This window comes from Apteryx rowi, unplaced genomic scaffold (assembly GCF_003343035.1).
Source record: "Apteryx rowi isolate R43461 unplaced genomic scaffold, aptRow1 scaffold_1179, whole genome shotgun sequence".
Taxonomy (NCBI): Eukaryota; Metazoa; Chordata; class Aves; order Apterygiformes; family Apterygidae; genus Apteryx; species Apteryx rowi.
The window spans coordinates 49,295-74,755 of record NW_020447396.1 but is presented as its reverse complement, the minus strand read 5'-3'; the positions used below and the strand labels follow the sequence as shown (position 1 = coordinate 74,755).

The 25,461-nt window shown below is 55.4% G+C and overlaps 1 protein-coding gene across 1 annotated transcript in view; it reads left to right on the top strand.

The window, feature by feature from the left end:
• Positions 1–25,461, top strand: part of PTK7 (protein tyrosine kinase 7 (inactive)) — a 35,440-nt gene that overhangs the window by 2,153 nt on the left and 7,826 nt on the right. Inside the window, exons 4-13 of the mRNA XM_026083436.1 lie at positions 18,150–18,214; positions 18,951–19,244; positions 21,038–21,140; positions 21,592–21,782; positions 22,551–22,698; positions 23,667–23,797; positions 24,068–24,334; positions 24,539–24,672; positions 25,081–25,216; positions 25,312–25,431. Coding sequence (XP_025939221.1) covers positions 18,150–18,214; positions 18,951–19,244; positions 21,038–21,140; positions 21,592–21,782; positions 22,551–22,698; positions 23,667–23,797; positions 24,068–24,334; positions 24,539–24,672; positions 25,081–25,216; positions 25,312–25,431 — 1,589 coding nt within the window. The remainder of the gene's footprint in view (positions 1–18,149; positions 18,215–18,950; positions 19,245–21,037; positions 21,141–21,591; positions 21,783–22,550; positions 22,699–23,666; positions 23,798–24,067; positions 24,335–24,538; positions 24,673–25,080; positions 25,217–25,311; positions 25,432–25,461) is intronic.

The following is a 25,461-nucleotide window of genomic DNA, read 5'->3' as shown; positions in this document are numbered from 1 at the left end:
AATTTCTATTTTTCAATGAGTTTCGAGGCGAGCGTGTGCCGCCGGGCGGCGTCTGGCGGGACGGAGGCAGCCGCTTCGGGAGCGGCCGCAGCGGGTTCCCCCCCGCAGCCCCGGCCCCGTCCCGGCAGCCGCCCCCCGGCCCCGCCGCCGCCCCCGGGGAGGTCGCGGGTGCGCGGCAGTAGGTCTTCGGGTGAAACACGAGCAGGTAACTCTGGAAAAAAAAAAAAAAATCTGTGGGCGCAGGGTTGGCTGCCGCTGCTCCGCTCCCCCGAGGGTTTCGTCGCAGGCTGAGAGCATCCAGGTACCCCGTCTCCTCCCGGGCCCCAGTTGGCAGGGTCCGAGCCCCCCGGTGCCGCCGTGCGGACCTGGGGGGCTCGGGCTCAGCCGGCTGCCATTCCCGGCCATCCGCTTTTCAGCGCGGTGGGGTTGCTGGTGCAGAGCGAACTCGAGCCGCTGGGTCTGAATCTCTCTCCCGCGGCGCTGCTCGCTCCTGCTTCCCCCCTTGTTTCCCTCGCCTGCCATGGGTGCCGCTGCACTCGCCCTGGGGCTAGTCTGGCCCTACGAGGCCCAGGGCAAAGGAGGCATTTCGGCTCCCGTCCTCACCTTGGAGCCGTCCCGCTTTGCCCGCCCCATGGGCCAAAAGGCGGTGTGGCCTGCCCAGCCTGCGTGGCGGGGATGGGAGATGAGCGGGACCCTGCAAGCTGGTTTCCAGCCCAGTCGCTGGTGGCGGGTTGGGCTTTGAAGGGTCTTGTGTTCCCCTGCGCCGCTTCCCTGTCCCCCTTCAAAAGGGGTTTTGCACGTTGCTGGAGTCCGCTCATGGGCTCTTCTGCATCGTTCGGCACCATTGCATGCTTTGCTACAAAATCAAGAGCAATCTTAAAGTTCAGCCTCTGGGGAAAAAGGAGTGGATGCCGTCTTGCTGACAGAGAGGTATTTACAACTCTAGTGTTGCCCTTCGCGTGTCTGGAGCTGCGGCCGGACCTTTCTGCTGGACTGGAAGCAATGTCCTGTTCGCAGCTGATGCATGCAAAACGCAGCTCTCGTTTGGGGAATTAGCACCGTAATTGCTGATTGCCTTGGCAGGATGCTGGGAAGGCCATTTCCGAAAGGGTAGCCTGAGCTTGGCTTGGTTTGGAGCAGTGTGGTCCAGCGTGGAGCTGCTGTGGCGGTCTGTGCGCCAATGGAGGTGTTCAACAGCGTTGTAAAGAACATGCCACCAGCTGTCTCGGGGCCACTACAAAAAAACCTCCCATGCCAGAGGTTTTAGTGCCCAATGTGGCTGAAATGTAGTTTGATACCTTGGTTTTTCTGGCTCACAGCAAGTTGTACAGGTTGTGGGGGATGCTTCCCTTTGGCCTGGGGAGGCTGTTTGGAGAGGGGGCTGGGGAAAGACCTCCCACGCTGTGGGAAACACCGTGTGTGTGTGGCTTAAATCCTTTTTGTGACCCTTCATTGCCACGTATGAGTTCCCGGAGCGCTTTGTGGCTGGGCTGCTGGTCCCCATGCCTCCATTTCCGTTGCTCAGCAGAGCTGTGATCTCTCTGGCGATGACACTGCAGTGTGCGAGATGTGCACTGCCTTCTGCTGGAGCGTGCGGTCAAAATGCTAGCGGAGGAAGTATTTGCTGAATCAACTCTTCTTTAAAGCCAAGAAAACCCAAGGGTCTGTTTTGCTCTGAAAGTGCCTCTGCGTCCTGTGTTGAGCTGTACATTTCCGTGTGGCAGTGCTTTCCCTGCGCTCATCAGCAAGGCCATTCCTAAAGGAGAAAAATGTGCGTGATCAGATAGGAAATGGGAGTTTCTCTTGGTTTTAAAGGGTCTGAAATAAACTTCCAGCACTGCAACTTGAGTGACTTTTGCTCTTCGAGCTGAAGCTAACATCTGTTTTCCGACAGCTTGGAGTTCTCTGCAGCCAGGAAAAGTATTAAGATAATCGATCTGAGCAAGCGTCCCTTTGGTGGCTGAAGAGCTGTGCTGCTTAGCACATTTCTGGTCCGTTTTGGGACAAAGTGGTTACAAGCCAGCCCTGTTCTTTTGCCGTGAACCACAGGGCCCCCCTTGGTACTTGACAGTGCTTGGGGCAGGTTGCAGCCCCGGTGTGGCAGGTGCTGTGAGGGCATGGGGACTCTGTGGTCGTGGTGGTAGGCAGAGACACTTGCTACTTTGTGTCTGTACAGTGGGTCCACCATCTCCTGGACCATTGAGGACTGGCACCAGGGGGAGAGAGGTCATGTTCGCCCTTCTTTAAGGATGGCCTCCGATGTCTTCGTTGATCCAGAACGAGAACATCTTCTAAAAGCAGATGGGTTGATATTTAAACTGCAGCAAGCACCCGTATTTAGTTGCGCCTTGAGTGGCGAACTCTCTCGCTGATGGGAACGTGCTTCCTCCCAGTCCACTGAAACCCTCTTGCTCTGGGGAGGTGAGGGCCGGGACTGTGCTGCTGTGTGTTGTTCACTTGCTTGAGTGTGTCTCGCTTCATTCATTTGACCAAAGGCTGGGCCATGTTATCCCAATGGGTAGGCCTGCGTGTCCTGGGAGGGCAGGTGGTTCTTTCTGGAAAGGCTGTGGAGCCCAAGAGGAAGGATGGGAAGAAGGTAGGAAAGGAGATGGAAGAGAAGAGCCTGTCTTTGGGGCCGTAGGCAAAAATGCAGGGGCCAGTCTGGCTGCAAGTGATAAGGCACTTCAAAAAGGTCTCAAGACCACAAGGCCTCAGTACAGGTATTTACTAGAGGAACTTTACACTAATATTTTTCTTCCCTTCCTTGCAATTCATCTGCTATTTGAGCTGCAAAGATCAAAGCTGTCTTCCAGCAAGTACACGTGGGCCTAAGTAAATAGCTGGACCTACACCTCTCTCCAGTGAATAAACACTCTTTCCTCTCTGAACATTTTCAAGCGTAGCTCTCAGGCCTGGAATGCAAAATATTTCACGTTAGCAGTGGGTGTTTCCACTGCTTTCGATATTTGGGAACTGGGAACAAATGCTCATTTAGCAGCGGACGGTCTCAGGTACAAACGTGCTCTTTGTGAGTGCAGTTGCTGCTGTGGTGTTCACAGAGAAATTCCCCTGGGATCGGAGGACGTGCGATTGTCCAGCCCCAGAGGGAACAGGCCTTGTCCTACTGACATGAGTGGCAGTGGTGGGCTTGTAGGCAGCTCTATGGAGGGCGATGAGGCTGATGAGATGCTTGAAATATGCACAGGAGCATCGCTCCTTTGCAAGGGTTTTAGTTGCACAGGCTTCTGGCAGTGGGTTTGGGACGTTACAAAAGCTGCAAACTGGATTTTTCCAGGTGTAGCCCAAATAGCACCCCTAGTTTTTGCCACATACACAGAAGAGGCAACAGTACTGATCCACTTACCCAGGCCTGGATGTGAATGCTTTCGGCAGGGCAGCACCTAGCAGTGAAGGCCAAAGCTGGGAGAAGGACCAGGGTAGTGTCTTGTACCTTTATAAGAAATCAACTTGTCTTAGACAAAAAAAGAAGAAAAAGAGGGTAATGAAGAAAAGCAATGGCAGAAGAAATGACTATTGGTAATGTGTTGGTTCTTGGACATCAGCATGCTTTTCAGCATGGCAAAGGTGCCGCTCTGGGTGGCCTGGTCCCATGTCCTGCTCCTTGCCTGAGGGATGTTGGATGGGTGGCATCCACGAGCTGCTTGTAAATGCCATAAATCTGTTGGAAAAGCAGATGTTATCTTCTGCAGTGGGGATAAAGCACTCTGCTGCGAGTGTGGCATGCCTTGTGTGCTGTCTTGCCTGGAAAAAGCAGTCCCGCTGCTGGGCACAGGAGGATTTGTGCTATGGGAGAGACCTGCCAGGGAGAGCTCGTGGGCTGCGGGTTTTCTGGCTCTTCGCATGGCTGCCTGCAAGAGCAGGGGCTTTTTCCTGAGCTGTGTCACAGTCTGGAGGCTCTGCGGTGTGGTTCCTGATTTGTTCCTGACATCCCTGCAAGCTTTTGGCAGCTCAGATACGTTGCGCATCTCTTGCCTTTAGGGAGGTTGGTCAGAGGGAGTGCAAGCAAGGTGGGACACCCTGAGGTGGTCCCTTTAGGAGATGTTTGCTCACTTCCTAATGTCAAAGCTGCTGAACCACTGTTTCAGAAAGCAAGCAGAAAGCCTTTTAATTCTGGGTGATGTGGTCTGGACCCTGCCGGGACCAGCAATGCTGGTTGAGTTGGTGAGGTCTCAGCTCTCTGTTCATCTCTCCTCTCCCTTGCCTGCTGCCTGGGCTGTCGGATCCTGGGACCACTTACCGTTGGGTGCAATATGAGGGAGCAGCATCCCATCACCTCTTGTGGCTCAAGTCCCACGGTGCCAGCACCTCGAGCTTGCGTTGTGATAGGAGTCATCGCTATTGCTGTCCGGTTTCAACCAGACAACTGGTGTCCCCTAACAACTGGATAAAGGGCCAGACTGTCCCTTGTTTCTTGCCAGCTCCACTTGCTTTGGTGCACAGCAGTGGGGTGAGGACGAAGCTGTGCCACCCTGCCGGGGTAAGGTCTCAGTGTCAGGTTGTTCCTTTCTTCTGAGGAAATCCTTGGCAGCCAGGAGCTGTTCTCGTGTAGTTACCTGTGTCTCCTTTTAATCCGTGCAGCCCTCTCTGAGTAACTGGGGAAGATCTTCAAGCCAAACACAAGTGGTCTTTGTTTCGAAGCATCAATTTGTGTTGGCAGCCCAGTCTGCAGCACATGTGCTTTTCATTGACTGCTGCTCCGGCTTCGGCCCTCACTCCGTGTGCCAGCTTTTTTTTTTTTTTTTTCTTTTAATTTAATACAAAAATGTTTTTCCTGAGCTTAAAAGGCCGGAGCCGTACAGTACTCCTAGTCTTAAACTAAGTCTAGCCTTTTTTCCAGGGAAGCAGTTTCTGCCTGTGCACAGAGCGGACTGCTTTCCTCCCCTTTGAGAGGTAACTGATATGCGCTGTCCGGGCAGGGAAAATGGTCGAGGGGGTCTTCGGAGTGACTTGCAAACATCTGAAAGCCTGGTCTGTGTGCCTGGGATGTGGTGTGCTGGCCAACCTGGGCCTTTCCGAGCCTGCTCGTCTTGGAGCACATCGGGAATGTTGGAGGGTAGGTGCTTTCACTGCTCTCTGTACACTGTTACTGCCTGGGGCTGCTCCTTTGATTTGGTCTGCTTTCCAAAATCCATCCCTCCCTTCCCTGCTTTTGGCCCTCTGTGAAGTTGTTCTGCGAGGACTCAGCTTGAAAATTCGTTTAAATCCTTTAAAAGTGCAAGCAGGGCCCAGGCTGCTGCTTAAAACATTGCTGTTGATAGCAAACAGATGGATGCTGAGGTGTCCAGGTACCCTGGAGAGCAGAAATGAAAACTAGCCAGGATCAATGCCTAGGAAAAGTCCATCTGGGTCTTGCCAGGGCAAAACATCCCTGTGTACAAGGATCCATGAACTCCCGGTCCCCTTGTGCTGCAGGTGCACATAACTTGCGTGCCTGAGGAGGCACCGTGGCTGTTTTTAACCCATAATTCCTCATGTGAGATAAAGCTCAACTGTGGGATACTGGTGGCCTGGCAGATTAAGACCTGATTTGAACGGAGCAGAAGTTTGGCATTTGTGGACTGGGGTGTGTGTAGGGTCCCTGAGGGTGTTCTGGACACCTGAATCGAAGCCTTGGTGCAAATGCCAGACACTGTTTGCAGAGTATCTCCCAGGTAGCAGCTTCGCAGCTGCATCTCTCGTGTCCTGCTGCTGGAGATGAGGTTTGTCCTGCTATTGGGGTTCTAGGGTCTGGCTATTACCTAAGACTGGCCGTAAATGCTTTTCCCCATTAAGGTTGCTCATTGGCCTCTTTAGGAGCACAAAGAAGCCCTTTGATTGCAGAACATACAGCGACTTTCCAAATGGTTAAAGGCAGGACAAGCTCTGGCTTGCAAGTGCCTGCGTTGCTGTCAGTGCAGCGTGCGGCTCTGCTGGTGAGGCCCATTGCTGGCGCAGCACAGGGCTGCTTGAAGATCTTCCCCTGGCAGGGTTGGGTGCCCGTGGAGGGAGGAAAGGTTACGTTCCTTGTTTTTCCCCAACAAGGACAAGATCGGAGATGACAAAAACAGACGGCCCTGTTGGGTGCTGCGCGGGGAGTGGCAGCAGCATGTCTGGCTCTCCTGCGCCGTTTGCAGGCATGAGGAGCAATTCATGCTTCTGAGGATGGATCGTTTGGGTGCCTCTCCGACTCCCTTGAAGAGAGGTCCATTGCAAAAGCCTCCCCAGCAGCTGAAGGATTGTCCGAATCAGCTTGGACCAAAGAAAACAGAACTTCCTGCGAGTCACTTGGTGTTTTTCTTGGTTCCCATCCCTCTGGGCTGTGTGTCGCCTTTCCAGATGTTCCTGTTCCCTGGCACAGAGCACTGCTTTCTGCCATGGGTCACTTTGGCTTCCTCATCCCATCTTCCAAGGTCACTCTTGGCTTCCTGAGCCAGGCCCTTAGTTCATAAAGAGTGCTGAGAAACTGGAGTGGGGCTGGAGCTGGGCTGCTGAGGTGGCTCTGGAAAATCATGGAGACTTTTTGGATGCGACTTCTTTCACTCATCCATGGAGAAAAACAAAGCCACATGGCCTGGAACGGAAACCATCAGCCTGAACGGTTAATGCTTTGGGAAGGAAATAAATGCCCAGGGACAGGGACATCGGGGTGGGCACCATTTGGCATCACACTGTGTCACTGTGGCTCTGCCTCTTGTCAGCTGGAGATGTTCTCCTGCATGGGTCCTGTGCAGACAGAAGTGCTGTGGATCTGATGGAGCAATCCAGTTTATTTTAGTCTGAGCCTTGCTGTGCAGCCATGGTGAAAAGCCAGGCACCTGCAGATACCTTGGTGCAGCATCTTACGCTGTGGGAGCAGGCTGGTGGGTGTCCGTTCCTGGGGTTTTTGTGCTTTGCTGGTGTTTGGCTGCATAGGATGTCCCAGTGCTCTTCCCACTGTTGGATTCGTGACTGTCTGGTGAGAATCATTTTCTTTCTGGATGCATTGGGAATCAGCTGTGCTGCTGCTCTGGAGAGAAGCACTTGTTTTTCAAGGAGATTTGGTTAATATGAGTTTCTATTTCTGCGAGTCCATTATACCTGGGCTTTTTTTTAATTTGTCACTTTGCATTAGACCTGGCTGTAGCAAACGTTCTGTCTGGTTATCGATTGGTAAAAGTACTTCAGAGAGTGCCCCACTTGCATATTCCTCCCACTCAATGCCTTTTCTCCATTTTTAGATGAGAGGTAATGTAGCAATGCTTCATAGCAAAGCTGCCTTTTAATTAATATTGCATGAGCGCAGGAAATATTAGCTTCTCTGTCCACTTTCCTATTTTTGCGGCTTTTAATATAGATTCATAAAGAGCTGTAATGAAAATAAACAAGGATTTTTTTAATTTTTTTTTTCTGCCCTGTCTGAGCCCCGTGTATCAAGAAGTGGTGATGGTGAAACAGGGCTGGCCTGCAGCTTCCCAGTGATGGAAAGGAAAGGAGCGGGATAAAAGCTGCAGTCCCATAGGGAGCAGTCCAAGATAGCTGTGGGGAGCTGTGTGTCATGCTTTTTAGCCAGGAGGAGGGCACAGCGACACTCGGTGGAAACAGGTCTGCAAGGCACAGCAGTCTGTATTGACGAGCATCCCCGAAACACTTGCGAGGGATGATACTGACCAAGCGGAGAGTCTCTGGGAAGCAATTTCCATATTCAGCCAGAGGTCAAAACCCGGCAGTGTGGAGCTCATACAAATAGGAGAGGGACCAATGCAGCCAGTGGAGCTGGGCCCATTTGGGGTCCCTTTCAGCTGCTCTGCTTGTCCCTGGTGCTGCTGGATGCATGGGGTGACTTTTTCGCTTGCAGGGCTGTGGTGGCTGCTAGGAAAAGTTGGGGTGCAATGTGTCAGGAGCGCCTTTCCTGGCAGCTTCTTCCCTTCTATGGGAGGGGAGCAAACAGGTCGAACCTGCAGCAACCCAAGTGGTGAAGCAGGATGACTGGCTCACCTCGAGCTGGACCCATGCCACAGCCAGGGTGCTGGGCTGCGGCTCTGGCCTTGCTCCGCAGGGAGCAAGGCTGCAGGATTGCCCCACGTGGGTCGCATCCACTGGCCTCCATGCTGCAACCTTGCTTGCAGGAAAGGAGAGGGGCTGGATGCAGCCCCACAGAGGCGGCTGCGTGTGGGGATGCGTGGCTCAATCTGCTGGTGTCACCTTCTGGACGCTGGCACTGGGTGGGCCATTTCTCCTACATGCTGTCTGGAGAGCTCAGCCAGCTGGATCTTCCTGGCAAGTTCATCTGAGCCTTTAGAGGCAGATGACTCCGTGAAACTTAGCTGTAAATATGCCTCCATGACTTGGAGCGAGGTTTAAAATATTTATTCCAGCGCGGGGCTTGGGAGATAAATAACCTCTCCATCTGCTTCCTCACACACATGAGGCTCGGGAGTGCAGCTGTGCCCTGATTTGCAGCTCCCTACATCCTTCCTAGGGCTGGAGGCATCCCTGTGGGTGGGCTGTGAAGTTCCTGTAGATCACGTAAACCAACATCCGATGGCAAAACTGGGAGGGGGCATGTGTGCTGGATGGGGGTGCTTGAGTTGGTGCAGATGTGAGCTTGTATTTGCACCTTTTCTCCCCACAGTGAGCCACTGCTGTCTCTGCTCTGTCATACCAGGGGGTTTTACTCCTTCCAGGCAGGTTTGGTGGCACCATGTAGGGGAACAGCTCACCCAAACAGCTTTAGTGCTGAATCTGCCTGATTCTCCAGCAAACGGGCCCGGGAGATCCAGGAGGGCTGGTAGGCAGGAGCACACAGTACCCAGCCCTGTCCTGCTTCTGGGAGCAGAGGAGCCAGCACAGGACTGGCTCCAAGCAGGAACGTTGTCTCCTCTGCCAGCGCGATGCTGGCGCAGCTGCCTTGCCTCGGAGGCCTCGTGCAGGCACTTCCTCTGCCCGTGCTGCTTCCTTCACTCCGGCCCCCTCCCCACATCCCGCTTTTGTCCTTGCAGCCTGTCCCCTGGGCCGACAGGGGCTCCCGTTTGCTGGAGGGAAGCACCAGGCAGCTTTGTAGGGCTGGGTCCAGTTTTTCCCATTGTCTCCCAGAGTGACATTTCAACTGGAAAAGGGAAAACATGAATCCTGGTCAGGGCTCTGCATGCTGTTCTGGAGGGATCCCCTTCAGCTGGGCTTGGCATGCCAGAAGCTGTTTCAGCCTTCACCCCACGGATGTGAGGAGGTGGTGGTGAGCCTTAGTGTGATGCCCAGAGGCGCAGACCCTGATTCCTGCAGGAGAAAAGCAAAACACCCTTGCCATGGCAGCTGGAGAGCCCTACCTCTGGGTGAGCTGCCCCTCCGACACACCAGGTGCTGGCAGCAGCGGGCATCAGTTCTAAATCCAGGGAAGCCACAGGGTCGCTCGAGGGCTCTGTGCAGCCTGGGAGAGCCGGCTCTCAGGACCAGTAGGTGCAGGGAGCTGAGTCCTCCCTTCCTGCCCCGAAGCATTTATGTTTCTCACGGCTAACACTGCCCTCTCCCCGCTCGTGGTCCCAGGCCAGCTCTCAGGACAGACAGCGGTGGGGCCAAGGCCAGTTGTTCTGGTTCAGCAGCCCCAGCTGGCTGGCAGAGCCACCAAAGAGTTGCTGGGAGTTCCCTGTCTTTGTCCAGATTCCCACTGTGCTCAAACAAGGTGCTGAGATGTTGGGGGATAGTGGGGCTGGTGGCTCCACACAGGCATATCCCCCAAGCTCCTGAGACCACCGGCAAACCTCCTGCTGTGGAGGCAGGCTGCCCTGCATGGTGGCCAGTGTCTACCACTTTGTGAGAGTCTGACCTGTAAAATAATCCATCACCAGTTAAGCCTCCCTGCTCCACAGCAGCAATTAACATTCCCAGGTACTGCTGCATCCTGACCAGATGAGACCACTGTGAATAAATTAGTTTAATTAGGAGTTTGCCTACTAATGCTTTGCTGTCCCACCAGCCTGAGTGAGCTTGCAGTGGGGGTATTGGCTGGTTGCAGCTCTGCTCAGGAACAAGGAAGGTGGGAGAAACCTCCTGCGATGTTTCCCTCCCTTGGTGGGTGCAGGATAGTGCCCTTGTGGCTGCTCTTGCCCTTTGCTGGAGCAGCTGCAAGCCAGCTGCAGTGGGTAGTGTCCTGGACCTTGTTCTCCTGCTCAGCTGTGGAGGATTTCACGGCACTTTGAGGTAGCTCTTCCCGTTTCCCGCCCCCTGGCTGCGTGCACAGTGGAAAGCAGGGTCTCTGCCTGCAAGCTCAATGCCGGGGTGGCCTGGCTGTCCCAGTGCGTGCTGGTAGCTGGTGGGGCTCCTTGAACCTTCTGTCCTCATGCTGAGACTTTTCCTGGGATATTCTGAGATTTTTCTGCTGCAGCACATGTCTCCTGCCTGCTTTGGGGCTGGGGTTGTGCCCAAGGCAGGCTGCAGCACCTCCCTGCCGCGTGTGGCAGCGAGCTCTTTCCACGGCTGCCTGCTCCCTGCCGTGCTGCTCTGAGCCTGGCCTCCCCGTTGGCTCCAGCGATTGATTTATGGTCCTCAGACCCTGGCAGCTTTGTTCTGGTTTCTTGCAATAACTGCTCAGAAATTTGGCATGGCTCTTCCCAAGCATGGGCCCTGGGCCTCGAAGCGCAGGGGGAGACAGGGAGGGTTGCTGACGACAGGGGAGAAAATCCCCCACAGCTTGCAGCCTCTCTGAATACTTTGGGGGAGGCTAATGGCAATTGCGCTAACTGGTTGTGGCCTTTTTTTTCCCCCCTGAATCTTGGTTTGAAGGGCTGCGTTGGCTTCTCAGCAGTCACTCAGAGCCTGTGTTTAAAAGCCCCCCTCTGCGCGGAGGCTGGTGCAGAGAGGTGCTGTGTGGCTTCGATCCCTTTGCAGAGGGACTATCTGTTGCCGTCATGCTGGCAGCTGAGACATTTCCAAGCTTGCATCTGCTCTGCCAGGGTCCCCAACATCTCACAGTGGAAGGGTCTGGTACAGGCTTGATCTTGCCCCCGCACTCAGGGATGGAGGTGGCCAAAGGCTGGACCAGCCCTGCAATTCCCATCTGGGACCTGGGCTAAGCAGCCAAGTGCCATGAGCTGAGCAGACGCCCCTGCCTGTTAGAGGATGGGATGCCTCTGGGCCTGCTTTTATCCAGGCTTCCTTCTCTCCTGGATCAGTAAATCCCACCTGGAAGGGTTGTCTATCTGGGTGCTTCTCTTGGAAGTGTTTTGCATCCAGCCAGTTGTGCTGGGGACTCAAATGGGAATGACTTTTTTTTTTTTCCTGGGCATGGAGTGAGTTTTTGTTTCTGCTTTGACTAGCATTGGACACAACGCAGTTTTAAAAGGCCAACATGATGAGCACCCAAAGAATTTCCAGATGTTGGGCTCAAGCAGATCAAACCTGCTGTGCTCAGAGCTCCTCGCCTGCCTCAAACCGTTTCCATCTGGCCCGGCGGGAGAGAGCGGTTTATTGCAACTCTGCAAGGCTTTCTCAGCTGGGACCCCTCACATGGAGGAATGCGCTGGCTGGAAATCATTTGGAGATGCAAATCTCCGTGGGCGTTTGGCTCGGCTGTCATTTCCGCAGTGTCTGCAAAGCGGCGGGAGAGGCTGTGCGCGAAGCAGGCGCGCTCCGAGCGGCGGTGACTGACCCACCGGGCAGGGGGATTGCTTGTGTTATTAAGCATTTGTGGCTTTTCTTGCTTTCTTCTACGGCTTCATCTGGCGCAAACGAGTGTGCTGGCTCTGTGTTTGCATCCAGGAGGAGAGGAAAAGCTGACCCGGGTGGTGTTCCCCATTCTGGTATGCCAAAAATCCACATTTATAGGAGCATGTTTGTAATGAGCTGTGCCAGGAAACACATGGCCTGCTCGAACCATGAATGGGAGGTCTGTATGGGGCCCCGTGCTCACCGATAGCCTCGCAGGGACGCTTGCCTGCGCCCCTTGCTCTGTAGCCCCCTGCGTGCTCTGGTGATGGTCATGGATGGGGAGGGGACTGGGTGCCACACAACCCTGCAAAAATGAACTGTGACTCGAACCTCAGATCAGCCACGCTCTGCTCCTGCTGACAGATAAAAGCAAAGCCCCAGTATTGAAGCCGTTCCCCAGGTCTGAAGGCTGTGGTAACAGAGGTGATTGCGGCCCGTGGGCAATGATGTTTAATAAATTGCTCCTTAAGACAAGATGTGTTTGATAGTGTTTTGTCCTTATATGCAGGAATATGTTATTGAAACCTGGCCAGGACTGTCTTTTTCCTGGCCTTGGGATGGAGCACGGCTCATGCTCCTTTCTGAAAAGCTGCCTATGGATGCCAGGCTCTTGCCATGGCTCAATGCCTTCCTCATCTCCTGCAGGGAGAGGAAGGTGGGGATGTGCGTCCTGTGCTTGAGGCTGCCCAAGTCCATCCCATGTTGTGCTCCTTTGGGACATGGGACCTGAGTGTGAGCTCCTTGGTCCCCTCTGCTGAGTTTTGATGCTCTTCTCCTTCAAAGGCTGCTTGCAAGGAGCCAGGTGATCTTCCTGGACATGGTTTGGGTTGCTGGTTTCGCTTGGGGTTAGCAGGAGCTCAGCGAGCTCCTGAGGGATATGCAGGCAGCTTCAAAGCAATGCTCTGCATGTGTTCTCCTTGCCTTGTACTGGCCTAAGGAGCTGGGAGTCAGCGCTGCAGAGTGATACAAATCCAGGGTGTGTCAGCTCAGCCAAACCTTTCTTTGGAAGAGGAATAGCCTGTGTTGCTTATGGGTTGGTTGTAGAGGCTTTCTTTCCCCAATGGTCTGAGCAAAGACAGTGGCAGCAGCAGGAAGATAGTGGTGGGGATGTGGCAGGAGGGTGAATCATCAGCAATGGATACCCAGCTGGTAGAAAGCTTTTGTTGCCACCTCACTTTGCTGAGGTTCGTTAATGAGCTGATACAGCCAAAAGTGTTTGCTTGGTGGAAAGTGGTGAAAGTGTCTCTTAATCCTGCTCTGTCTGTATGAGGCTGAAGGGTTGCAGCCTGGGGCCAGACTTGGCCTCTACCCACTGAGTGCCTTGGGAGGAGCTGGTCCAAGGTGGGTGCTGCTGCTGGGGTACCCGTGCTGGGGCACCCATGCTGGTGCCTTCCTGGCCTACCTTCTGCTGCTGGAGGGGCCAGGCCTCCCATCTCTCTCCCAGCCTTGTCTCTGGCCTCCTCTCCTCAGGAAAGTGCCCTGTATGGGTGCTGCAAGGTGCCCAGGGCCCCTTGGGTGCTACAAAGGGCCCTGGAAGTTTAGGGAGCCAGGGATGATCTGGGTCCCCACGTGGGTGCTGTGGTGGGATAAAGGAGCACCTTCCTCAGGAGCATGGGGTGTTTGCTGGCTGTTAAAGTGTAGGGACAGGAAAAAAATGTTTCGCAGTTTGTTAGCAAGCTCTCTGTCCAGTTAGGTGTGGAGCTGGGGGTGTAAATACATGCAGCTCCCACCCTGGTGCTGGGCAAGTTGAGCATTTCTTCAGGGAGTGCTGTCTCTGTGGAGGGAACCGGGGCAGCTGTGAGCGCTCCTGCTCGGCTGTGGGAGTGTTTGAGGTCATCTCCATGTTGAGAGTAAAACCAGTGAGGTCAAGGCGTTGATTTTATTTTATTTTTTTCCTCTTGATGGAGTGCTCGTTGGGTTTGGGGCATGGGATGGAGCTCCTGGTTGGAGTGTGGCTCCTGCAGGGTACCGAGTCACTTTGTGTCCCACCAGTCTTGCATGTCAAATTGAGGAATGGACCTGACTGCCACCTCCCATCGCTTGCCCTGCCACTAGCTGTCCATCTGTGCTGGGCGAAGTGCCTCCAGCAGCACAGAGCAGAGGCCAGCCAGCCATGTCCTCTGCTGCAAGAGCTCCTCAGAGGAGCTGGCTGTGCCAGGGTTTGCAGCTAGCTCCTCCTGTGTGTCTGGGTCATTTGGGTCTAGCAAGCCAGCTGTCCCCCTCCACAGTTGGGGCAGGTGTGAGGCCTCTTACTGGCAGAGGAGAAGGGGAAGAGGATGTGCTTCCTTCCTTTGGGGAGGAAGCCCACACTTTGGATGCTTTGGGTTTTGCTGCCCTGAGCACTGTGGATGAGTTGTAGCTCCTCTGATCTTTTGCTGTTTTGGATGCAGAGCGTCTGGCCAAGCCAAGGCCGGCTTTGCTGCAGTGTCCCTGGAAGCGAGTCTGCAGAATAACACTCCCGTGGGCTGGCTGGAGAGCGGGGCTGGGCCATGAGCTGCAGCAGCCCCTTGCAGTGCTGCGCTTGCTGCGCTTGCTTTCCAAGCCAGCAAGCCTTAACCTTACCTCTGCCTCTGCCAGTTCCTGTTCACATGCCTTTAATTCCTCATTTGCTTGCAGGCAGCTTTAGGATTACTCATGGCCTTGCATCAGCTGCTATGTCTCAAGAGGTCAGTAATCTAGGCTCTTCTGGGTAAAAAGGAAAATGGATCCTTTCCTGTTCCCTTGCTTTCTCCTGCCCCAAGCTGTTTTAGCTCAGTGGGGAGGTGCCTGGGTGCTGAGTGTGCCCGGAGCAGCAGCAGCCTGCTGAGGCAGCACTGGTCTCCCTTGGGGCCCTGGAGGGCTGCAGCCAGGACCTGGGGCTGCACAGCAGCTGAAGGCCTTGCTGTCTAGGCTGCATTCCCCAGCAATGTTGTTGGACAAGCAGACAATGATTTCTGGATTGCTTCAAGATATGGGCGATGAGGCCCATCAGGCAGGGTGGAAGATGTGCTGCCTGGCCTTGCTGGCTCGTGCAGTCGCTTCATGGCAGTCCCATGGGGTGGGCTGCTGGAGCCAGCCCTGAGCGAGCCACTGCATAGCTACCCTGTGGCTGTGCCTCCATGGCTGCACAGCCCAGCAGCCCCATAGCTCTGCAGTCTGCTAAGTGTGTTGCCTTTTGCCTGGCCATCTCCGTGACACTGAGGATGACTCCATCCCTGCATCCCCATCCTGGTCCGGCATCCCTGGCACCCTTTGGTGCCACTGCCTTCTTCCTCGATTCCTGCAGGGCTGCCCTGAAATGGAGCCCAGGCTGTGGGTTGGCCTGCCACATGGTGCTGCCGCCCCTGCTGGCGGGTGCTGCATCCTTCACGCTCTGGAGAGCCAAGCATGGCACTGGTTGGAGCATCCACCCAGACACAATGTTCCCCTTGAGCCAGCATACGCCCAGCCTTGGCAGGCAGTGCTGAGACGCAGTGCCTGGGGCTCTGAAATGTGGCCGCCACTGCAAGCTGACGTGATTGCAAACTTGCTCCAAGGAGCTTCAGGTGGCAGTAACTAGCTTTACATGCTTGCTGACAAAATCTCTCCTGGATGTGGCTGTGCTGATTTAATTCATTGCACTAAAATGCTCTGCGTGTGCTTGGCCTGCCGCAGCTTTTGGAGGAGGCTGCAGTGGCAGAGTCCTGGGGATGTCCCAGGGCCAAAGGGTAAATGGACATATGCGTGGCAGAAATTCAGGCTGGTGATGCAGCTGTTAGTGTGAGCTGCTGTACAGGAGTTTTCATGGGAAGGTGCTAGTTACCTCCTTAAATAAATGAGATGAAGGTTGAGGCGGGGAGACCTCGGCACATGAAGGATTCTGTGTCACTGCTGCCAGACCCCTGCCATCAGCATGCTCTTGGAGCCAGGACGTGAGCTGAGCCTCCTCCTCTCCGTCCTGGGGGCTTCTGCTGGTGTCTGTCCCCTCTTTGCAGATGTTTTGCTCCATGGCGTGAGGGAATTACACCCTGGGAACCCACAGGGATGAGTGCCACTTCCCTTTGTTGGCCAGCTACACAATTCCCTTAACTTTCATCAGCTACCTCGACCGGAGGCTTTTGCATTTCAATTAAATATCCCTTGAGTGAACTCCACTGGGTGTTTTCAAGCGTGCAGGGTTTCGCACTGGGTTCATCTGATCAGGCTGCAACTTTTCAGAAAAGCTTTCTGAAGCCACAGTTGCAATGAGTTTAGGCTGGAAACATGTGCCGAGGGTTTCTTTTTTCTCCCAGCCAGGGGTGGTTTGTGTCACACACACATGCAGGGAGCAGGTGCTTGCCAGCATGCACATTCGGGAGAGCTGCTTGGCACTGGCTGTGCGGGGCGGTAGCTGGCCCAGTGGTGTCACTAGGAATGGAGCTTGGCGGTGGGGGTTGTGTGAGTATTTTTTCTGGTGGCTGTCACTCAGGGAAGAGAAACAGTCATTTTACTTCCATTAGCAGCAGTGCTGCTCAGCCTGGCTTCACCCGTGAAATTGCAGTGGGAATACACTGTTGTAAAGGTTTCCAGCTGGACTGAGCAGGAGCCGCCTTTGCTCTTGGGGTGCCGTGAGAGCTCCCTCATCTCATGGCTTGGACAGTTTTGGCAGTCTCCGATGGCTCAGCTGTGTGTGCACTTGGCTCTGCTGCTCACTAATGCCCAGGGGCTCCTCCAGTCTGCATGGGTGGGATGAGCAGAGCTGGTTCTTCCCATCTCTGAGCAGAGGCTTTTTGTTCCTCATCCTGAACAGAAGTCAGTGGTGTCTATTGGCTCTATCCAGGTTTTATCTGAACTCCGGTATGACAGCATCCCCCTTGGGTAACCTTCTGCTCAGACGGCTTCCTTGAGCCACTGTCCCAAACCCCTGGATGAGCTGGAGGGGACGCAGAGACCCTCCTGTCTCCAGCCAGCTCTTGGAGCCAGGCTGTATAACTTTTACAGCTGGGTCTTAGTGTTGTGGTTTTAAAACACTGCGTAAAACTGGGTCCAGCACTTGACTGCTGCTGTCTTCCTCCCTCACATGTCTGGACCACATCCAGCTGCTACTGGTCTTCCTCCCAGCCCAAATCTGATGTGTGGTGGGTACAGTGGTTTCCAGCACAGGCAGCCAGTGTGTCCATGGCACCTTGGATGCCATCGGCAGCCCAAAGCACAAGTTTCTGGCTCTTATTCCACTTTGACACTTCCTTATCCCAGTTTGCCTTGGCTCTTCTGATCATGAGGACTTTCATTTGTGGGGATCTCCCTTGAGCTCAACTGTGTCCGTTTCCCCGGGATGGAGGATGAAGATATAAATAGCTTCTGCTGCTTCATCCGAGTGAGCTGGATCGCAGTGTTTCCTGCCACCTTATAAAATCCCTGCTTCTCACAGGGAGCTTGTGCCAAGTCTTTGCTGCATCCCCACTCCACAGAGCTGCAGCCTCCTCCTGCCTGGATGTGGTAGTCTGCAGGCAATGAGACCACCAACACTTTTAGCTGACCAGCACCAAATGTGCCTAACAAGATTGTGCTGGCAGCGATGGGGTGAAAGCAGTGCTGCTGCCATTTGGTGTTATACTGCTAGTGCTTACAACTGAATGCTAGAAGCACTCCTAATGTAAAACCTTGTGGCTTAATACGCTAATCCTCCACATCTTGAAAGAGTGGTGTCTCATCACTGGCTGCAGCACGGGCATGACCAGTGGGCTGTGAAAGCTTTGGGGTGCCAGGATGCCGAGAGGACAATTGATCCATCCTGCTCATGGGCTTTCCTAATGTGCACTGCTTCCTTGTGCAGGTTTTGCACCATACATGTATGGTTTAACAGACCTTGGTGCCCTGCAGTATCTCTCTGGAGATGGACAGAGCCAGCTCCTGAAGGCTCAGTGTGGGGTGGCTTCAGGGGTCCCATTCCCCTTTGCTTCTGGCTGGCCATCTCAGCTGCCCGTTTTGTCATGAGCTCAGCTTGTGACACCCCAGGGCTGTCGTGCTGTTGAGTGTGTGATTGTATTTATGTGTGATCAGGCAGTCACTGCCCTTCCAAGTGCTCTTGGTGGAGTGGATGTGATGTGCTGGGAGCTATATGTGTGTGTGTGTGTGTGGGTGTGTATGTATGTAAGAGCATATGTTCCCACCGACTGTGTTGCTGTGGGACGCATATGCCACTTGTGGGGTTTATGAGATGACTGTTGCAGATTGATGGACAGCTCGTACCTCTTTGGGAGGCGCACGATAGCTGATGGTGGAAACTTTGTTGGACTCAACAGCCCTGGGAGCACAGGGAGCTGGGTCCCTGAGGAACCAGGGGCTGCAGTGCCCAGCCTGGCTTGGGACAGTCCCTGGGGACTTTGCGTGCATATCAAGTTCAGTGGCACAACTGGAAGATGATGGTGAAAAGCCAGGCTGCAAGGAATACTATGTCCTAGAACCCTTGGTATGTTGTCTTACGCTGCCAGTCTGCGTGATCTCTCGGTTTCTTGCTGTTCCTTTCCCAGGGGCTTCTTTGGGGTGACTGAAAATGGGAATTGGACCCACAGTCCACACTGGTGCTGGGATGCCTGTGGGTGGCTGCAGTCCAGAGAGGCTTTGCTTGCCTCTTGTGTTGCTTTCCAGCTTTCCAGAATGGAAAGGGCTCTTGAGGCTTTCCGAAATGCAGTGATACAGAGGTCCACTTGTATCATCTCCTTTACAACAGGGCTGCTACTTTGTAGCCTGAGACGTGCTGTTGAATTGTATCCCTTTACGTGAAGACTGAACAAGGGATTGTGGCTGAGCCCCTAAAAAGGAGCTGCCCTGGGAGCTGGGTTTGGATCTTGCTCAGGTAACTCGTCCAGGCAATCCCTTCCCAAAGCCACTTTCCTCACGGCTGTGGGAGTGCACCGTTTCGCCTGCTTTCTTGTTCACTGCTGTGATATATTGTTTCAAAGATACTTGACATCTGCCTGCTTGGCCTTTTTCCCCGTGAGAGCACGGTGCCGGGAACAGGATCCAGGATGGATCAGCATGCTCTGAATTGCCCTTTGTCTGCTTTCCTCTCTGCCGCCAGCTGGTAACCAGAGTCGAGCGCCTGCACGGCTGGCTGCGGCCAGACAGCAGCCAGATTTGGGAATACACTAGCACGGTCCCTCGGTGGCCATGCTGAGAAACGCCTAGCACAGCGCTGGCTGCTCTGCTGAGGGCTCAGGCAGCCCTGCTCTGGTGATAGCAGCTGTCTGTAGAGCATTGCGAATGGCGTGTGCTCACCAACTCCCTTCTCGCCGTCGCCAGGCTCTAACCTGCTTTCCTTTTCCTTGCAGCGGTGGGGACTCGTGCAACGATCCTTTTCACCAAGGAGCCATACTCCCAGGATGCGCTGCACGGCCGCAGCGCCATCCTCCGCTGTGAGGTGGCTGAGCCGGCAAACGTGGCCTTTGAATGGCTGCAGAATGGGCTCCCCATCCAGGACACGGAGCAACGCTTCAAAGAAGGCAGCAACCTCCAGTTCATTGCCATAGATAGGCACCGGGACGCAGGAGAATTCCAGTGCGTGGCAAGGAATGTGCTCACTGGGGAGGAAGCCCGCACAGCCAATGCATCCTTCAATATCAAGTGTGAGTTTGGGGCAAGAGGGACCAAGAACAGGCTGTTGCCGTGGCTTTGCCAGGGGGTGGCGGTCAGTTAAGGATCGGGTAGCACGGGCTGTGCTGGAAGGCATCCTCTGCAGCTCCCACATCCATCATGCCCTCTAGGCCCCTTGTATCCTCTGGCATCCTGAAGGCTGTCAGATTGAAAAATAGCTGAATGGCAGAGCTCAGAGGGCTCTGTGATCAGTGCCAAAAAGTCTGGTTGGAGGTCAGTAACTAGCAGTGTCCCCCAGGGGTCAATGCTGGCTCCAATTCCACTCCACTTATTCATCAGTGACCTGGATGAAGGGACAGAGTGCGCCCTCAGCAAGTTTGCTGATGATGCAAAACTGGGAGCRGGGGCTCTTACACCAGAGGGCTGTGCTGCCATTCAGAGGGGCCTCGACAGTCAGGAGAGATGGGCAGAGAGGAAGCACATGGCGTTCCGTAATGGGAAGCGCAGAGCCCCGCACCCGGGGAGAAATAACYGCATGCGCCAGTCCAGGCTGGGGGCTGACGTGCTGGAGAGCAGCCCTGCAGAGAAGGACCTGGCAGTCCTGGTGGACAACAAGTTCCCCACGAGGCAGCAGTGTGCTCTTGTGGCAAAGGAGGCCAATGGTGTGCTGGGCTGCATTAGGAAGAGCATGGCCAGCAGGCGGAGGGAGGTGATCCTTGGCCTCTGCTCAGCCCTGGTGAGGGCACTGCGGGAGTGCTGTGTCCAGGTCTGGGCACCGCAGCAGAGGGGAACTCTGGAGCTACTGGAGTGAGTCCAGCAAAGATGATCAAGGGACTGAGGTGATCAAAGGAGTAGAGTGACAGGAGGAAAAGGCTGAGCRAGCTGGGACTGTTCAGCCTGGAGAAGGGAAGGCTGAGGGGAGAACGTATGAAGGCGTTGAGCTATGTGAAGGGAGGCTGTGAAGGGGATGGGGCCAGACTCTTGTCAGCGGTGCCCAGTGACTGGACGAGAGGCAACGGGCACAAACGGAAACAGAGGAAGCTCGGTCTGAACAGGAGGAAAAGCTTGTTTACTGTGAGGGTGACAGAGCACTGGAGCAGGTCACCCAGAGAGCTTGCAAAGTCTCCATCCTTGGGGATGTTCAACAGCCATCTGGACACGGTCCTGGGCAACGTGCTGTAGGTGGCCCTACTTGAGCAGGGAGGTGGAGGTTGGACTAGATGATCTCTAAAGGTCTCTTACACCCATAACCGTTCTGCAATTCTGTGATGCTCCCTCCCACTGTGTTCAGGTGCCTTCCCTGTCCATTTATGTGGAACCAGCCTGGACTGGTGCATGGGGTTATTTCTCCCCAGGTGCAGGACTATGCGCTTCCCGTTATTGAATTTCATGAGGCTCCTCTGTGCACATCTCTCCAGCCTGTCAAGGGCCCTTTGAATGTCAGCACAGCCCTTTGGGGTATCAGCCACTGCTCCCAGTTTTGCATCATCAGCAAGCTTGCTGAGGGTACGCTCTGTCCCTTCATCCAGGTCACTGATGAAGATGTTAAACAGTATTGGACCCATATATATGAGGATATTACTGCACCAAGCATGTCCTCAGCATTGCAGACCTCTTTGGAGCCTGTCTCATCCCTCAGGGAACAGCTACGCAGGCCAGGGTGGGACACTTTCAGGGTGGGCGTCCCTATGCTCTGTGCCATGGACTGGTGCTGGCTTAAGGGGATTACACGTCTCTGAGCCTTCCTGTTCCCATGCCACCCACTCCGGATGTTACCAAGCTGTATGGAGAGCCAGCCATGGTGATCTTCCCTTTGACCCCGCAGGGCTGGAGACAGGCAGCGTGCTGCTGAGACAGCCAACCAGCACGGCTGAGATCCAGCCCTCCTCCACGGTGGTGCTGCGATGTCACATCGACGGCCACCCGCGGTAAGGGTTGCCTCCCAAGGAGTGGGTCCTGCTGGGAGTCCCCTGCGCATTTGCCGTGCTCTCTTCCCCTTCCTCTTTCTCTCTCTCTCTCCTTCTCTCTCCTGCGAGGTTGCAGTAAAGTCTAGGGAAGGCGAAATGCAGGATTGAGACTGTGGCTGAGCACCTGGGGAGAAGGCAAACGGCTTCCTTGGAGCCGCGTAGCAAGGAGCACAGTAAGGACGGGCTCTTGCAGGCCGGTCGCTGAGCTGCTTTGTGTGCTGCGGTCACTCTCCGTCGCTTTCCGATCATGTGCCATCTCCTTGGCTGCATGTCTCATGGCTTTGTGTGCGTGCCGGGGCCAGCAGTGGGGATGGAGAGCCAGGGAAAGGGGCCATCTCTGGGCTGTGTCCTCTGCACATGCACTCCCTGGCAAGCTGTGCACCCCAGTCACCCTCTTGTGCCTGTCTCGTAGCCCCACATGGCAGTGGTTCCGGGACAGCATCCCCATCCCCGATGACCGCGACACCTATGCCATCAGCAACAAGGAGCGGACGCTGACCCTCCGCAGTGCCAGCCCCAACGACAACGGGCTCTACTACTGCTGCGCCCGCAGTGCCATTGGGTTTGTGTGCAGCCATGACAACTTCACGCTGAATATCATCGGTGAGTGGCTCCTGGCTGCCCTGGTCCAGGCTTTGGCTGTTTTACTGCCCGGTCGACAGCGTCCCCTTTGCTGCCGTGGGCTGCAAGGGAAGTGTCAGGGTGGTGTGACTTCCTCTGTGAGAAACCTCTTGCTGGAGACAGGTCTGACACACTGGCTGGGTTTGAATTTGCTCCTGTCTACTGGCATTAATTTGTCCACACGTCTTTCTGGAGTAGGTCTGTGTTGTTGTCTCTGGGACCTCCCTCCTTTAACTAGGTTTGGACCCTGGAGGCTGTAGGTGCTGCTGGTTTTGGTAACACCAGTGCTGCTGTGATACCTTGTGGGGTGAGACACCTTTGGAGACAAGGCCTGGACTGCAGCCGGAAAAGGGCTGTTGGCCTTAGGGAGGTATCTGGACCTGGACAAGGGGATTTGTGGTCAGGTGGCAGGGTCGGACATGTTTGCCATGAGCCCAGGGTGCTCAGGGGCTCCCTGAAAGCAGATGGGGCTTTCCCCAAAGCAGCCTCTGCATGCAGTCCCAGCTGTGTGACAACAGCTGTAGCGGCATGTCTGCCTGCTTTGGGGATGGGTGTCCTTGCAGGGTGCTCCCAGCTCCTCTTTGCGTTTCCCCTGGTGAAACGCATTTTCACCTGAAATCACCTGATGAAATCCCCTGGTTTCCCCATTCAAGGCCCCTCTGAATGGCAGCACAGCCCTCTGGTGTATGATGAAGGGACCCCACAGGCTGTTCCCCTCTCCTCACGCTCCTGTGGTCTCTGCCGTTGCAGATGAGAGCTTCCCCCAGCCAGTGATCATCCCACAGGACCTCATCGTGACCAAGAACGAAGAGGCCATGTTCGACTGCCAGTTTACAGCTGTGCCCCCTCCCACGCAGGAGTGGCTCTTTGAAGACACCCCCATCACCAACAGGTCCAGGTAATGGGGGGCCCAGTGGTGTGGGAGGAGAGGGGGACACCATGGCCCGGAAGCAACAGAGAAGGGCCAAAGGTTCACTCAAGAGCAGGCATTTGACACCAGGTTGGCCTCCACTGATGGGGCCAGTTTCTCAGCTCATCTGGGCTGGGGTTAGCAGGGCCTTGGTGCTTGTATGTGGCTTTCATCTGCACAGGGCTTAAAAAACGGACTGTCCTCTATTGAGTGCGAGGGGCTGTCAGTCCTGCATGCCTGCATGTGGTGATCCCCACAACTGGGCACGTCTCCCAGCCTCAGATGTCTGTGTGTGATGACTTGTGGAGCCAGGGACATCTCCAGCCCCAGACACCCACTAGTGTAATTCCCAGAGCCAGGGACACCTCCCAGCCCCAGATGCCTGCACAGCAACCCCTGAGCCTTTGGCTGTTTTGCAGCTCCATATGCCTGCCCGTGGCAATCCCTGGAGCCAGGGACATTTCTCAGCCCCAGACACCCATGCACAAGGTGATCCCTGCAGCTGGGGACGTCTCCTGCCCCAGGATGCCCACGTATGGTGATCCCTGCAGCCAGGGATGTCTCATAGCTGGACTGTGCAGGGTGATTCCCAGCGACAAGATGCCACCAAGCCAGACTGCACAAGGTGAGCGGTGCCATCTAGCATGAGATGCCCGATGGCCTGGCAGCTCCTGGGCGCCACCTTGTGCCCTCTTCCCCTTGTGCTGCCTCTTGGAGCTGGCCTGCTTTGGGGTGCATCTTTCCAGGGAAGCCCGCTCTGCTCTAAGGAGGATACTTCTCTTAGCTTGTCTTCTCGATGAAGCATGCATCCCACCATCTCCTTGTCCCCACATGCTGCTCCCCACCCCAGGGAGCTTTGGCTTGGCCCAAAGGTCTCCTTGTTCACTCCATGGGCTTGTGCAGGACAAATTCCCCCGAGGTCCCCAACTGAGCCCTGTCTCTCCCTGCATGCCCAGGACCATCGTGTTCGCCAACGGCTCCCTGCTGATCACCCAGGTGAGGGCTCGCAGCACTGGGGTCTACAAGTGTGTTGGCCGCGGGCAGAGGGGGAAACCTGCTGTCCTGGAGGCGACTCTGCGGCTGGCAGGTGAGGTCCTGGGACTGGTGGCGGGGCAGGGAATGGGTCCCAGGCTTGCAGCGTCACTCTGAGCTACACAAGGAGGTAGCAGTGGGTTGGTACATAGAAAAGCACTTGGTTTATCTGTGAAGTGGCTCATCCTTGCTGCCCAGATGAAGTGTGCAAAGGTAGCTTGTGTGTGCCTTCCCTCAACTGGTGTCTCCTGTGGGGATGGTGATGCCAGGGGGCAGCCACATGCTCCTGCCCTCTTTGAACCCTGCTGTCTGTTGCTCCTCTCAGAGATTGAAGACATGGCACCCTTCTCCCCGAAGGTGTTCACGGCCAACCAGGGACATCGTGTGGCCTGTGTTGCCCCCCGGGGCATACCCCCACCCCAGGTCTGGTGGGAGCGGGACCAGAAGCAGGTTCCCACTGCTGGCAGAGTGTACCAAGAGGCAGAGCAGCTCATCTTTACTAGTATCACCGAGACAGATGCAGGAACCTACACGTGCCATGCTGCCAACAAGGCTGGAGAGAAGAAACAGGAGCTGAGCATCACCGTGGCCAGTAGGCAGCTTTCAGAGAAGGGCTGGGAGCAGGGGAAGGGGCTGGAGGGGGAGTTGGGGTAGGCCGGCAAGGGCCTGTGCATCGCCTCCTGGGTGCAGAGAAGCACAGCCCCCATGGCTGGCCAGGGACACCAGTCTGGGCCGTGCTGGTGTTGGCTGGTGGGGCGGTGAGTGGCCCCATGTAACCCCTTGCCTTTGTGCCCAGCGGTGCCCAAGTGGGTGGAGATGCCCAAGGACAGCCAGCTGGAGGAGAGCAAGCCGGGATACCTGCACTGCCTCAGCAAGGCCTCCCTGAAACCCACTGTCACCTGGTACCGCAACGGCGTCTCCATCTCCGAGGTGAGGTGGCGGGATGAGCCCCACTGCTCGCGGGCGCTTCTTCAAGGCAGCTGTTTGGCTCCCTCCTCCGCCGCCGCTGCTGTTTCTCACCTTGCTCCTGGGCCTGGCATCACCCTGTTACCTGTGCCCTGGCTGTGCTCCTGGCACTGTCCCCATGCTCCTGGCACTGTCCCCATCCTCCTGGTGTGTGGGTGTATGAGTGGCTATCTCTGGCTGCTTGGCTCGCCACTGGCCTGGTGCTTTTTGGGGAGGAGAGAAGAGATGGAGCAGCCTGCCTCAGCTCTCCGAGTGGGTCTTGGCAGGGCTGTGCCCATCTGGGGCATGGCAAAGCAAAGCCTTGGAGAGGCAGCGATGAGCCCAGGGCTGGTGACAGTGGTGTTTCTGTCTCCCTCCCTTCTTTCGGGGTAGGACTCGCGCTTTGAGATCTCGGAGAACGGAACGCTGCGCATCAACAACGTGGAGGTGTACGATGGGACAATGTACAAGTGCGTGAGCAGCACACCAGCAGGCAGCATCGAGGGATATGCACGGGTGCATGTGCTAGGTATGCTGGTGGGGGCTCTCTCATTTGGCAGGGGATGGGTGTGATATCCCCAGGTTTGGTGCTGGGAGGCCTGATTGCACCTGTGTCTCTTGCAGAAAAGCTGAAGTTCACCCCACCACCCCAGCCACTGCAGTGCATGGAGTTTGATAAGGAGGTTACAGTGTCCTGCTCGGCCACTGGCCGGGAAAAGCCCACCATCCAGTGGACTAAAACAGGTGAGGGGGACTCGGATGGGACATGTCTGT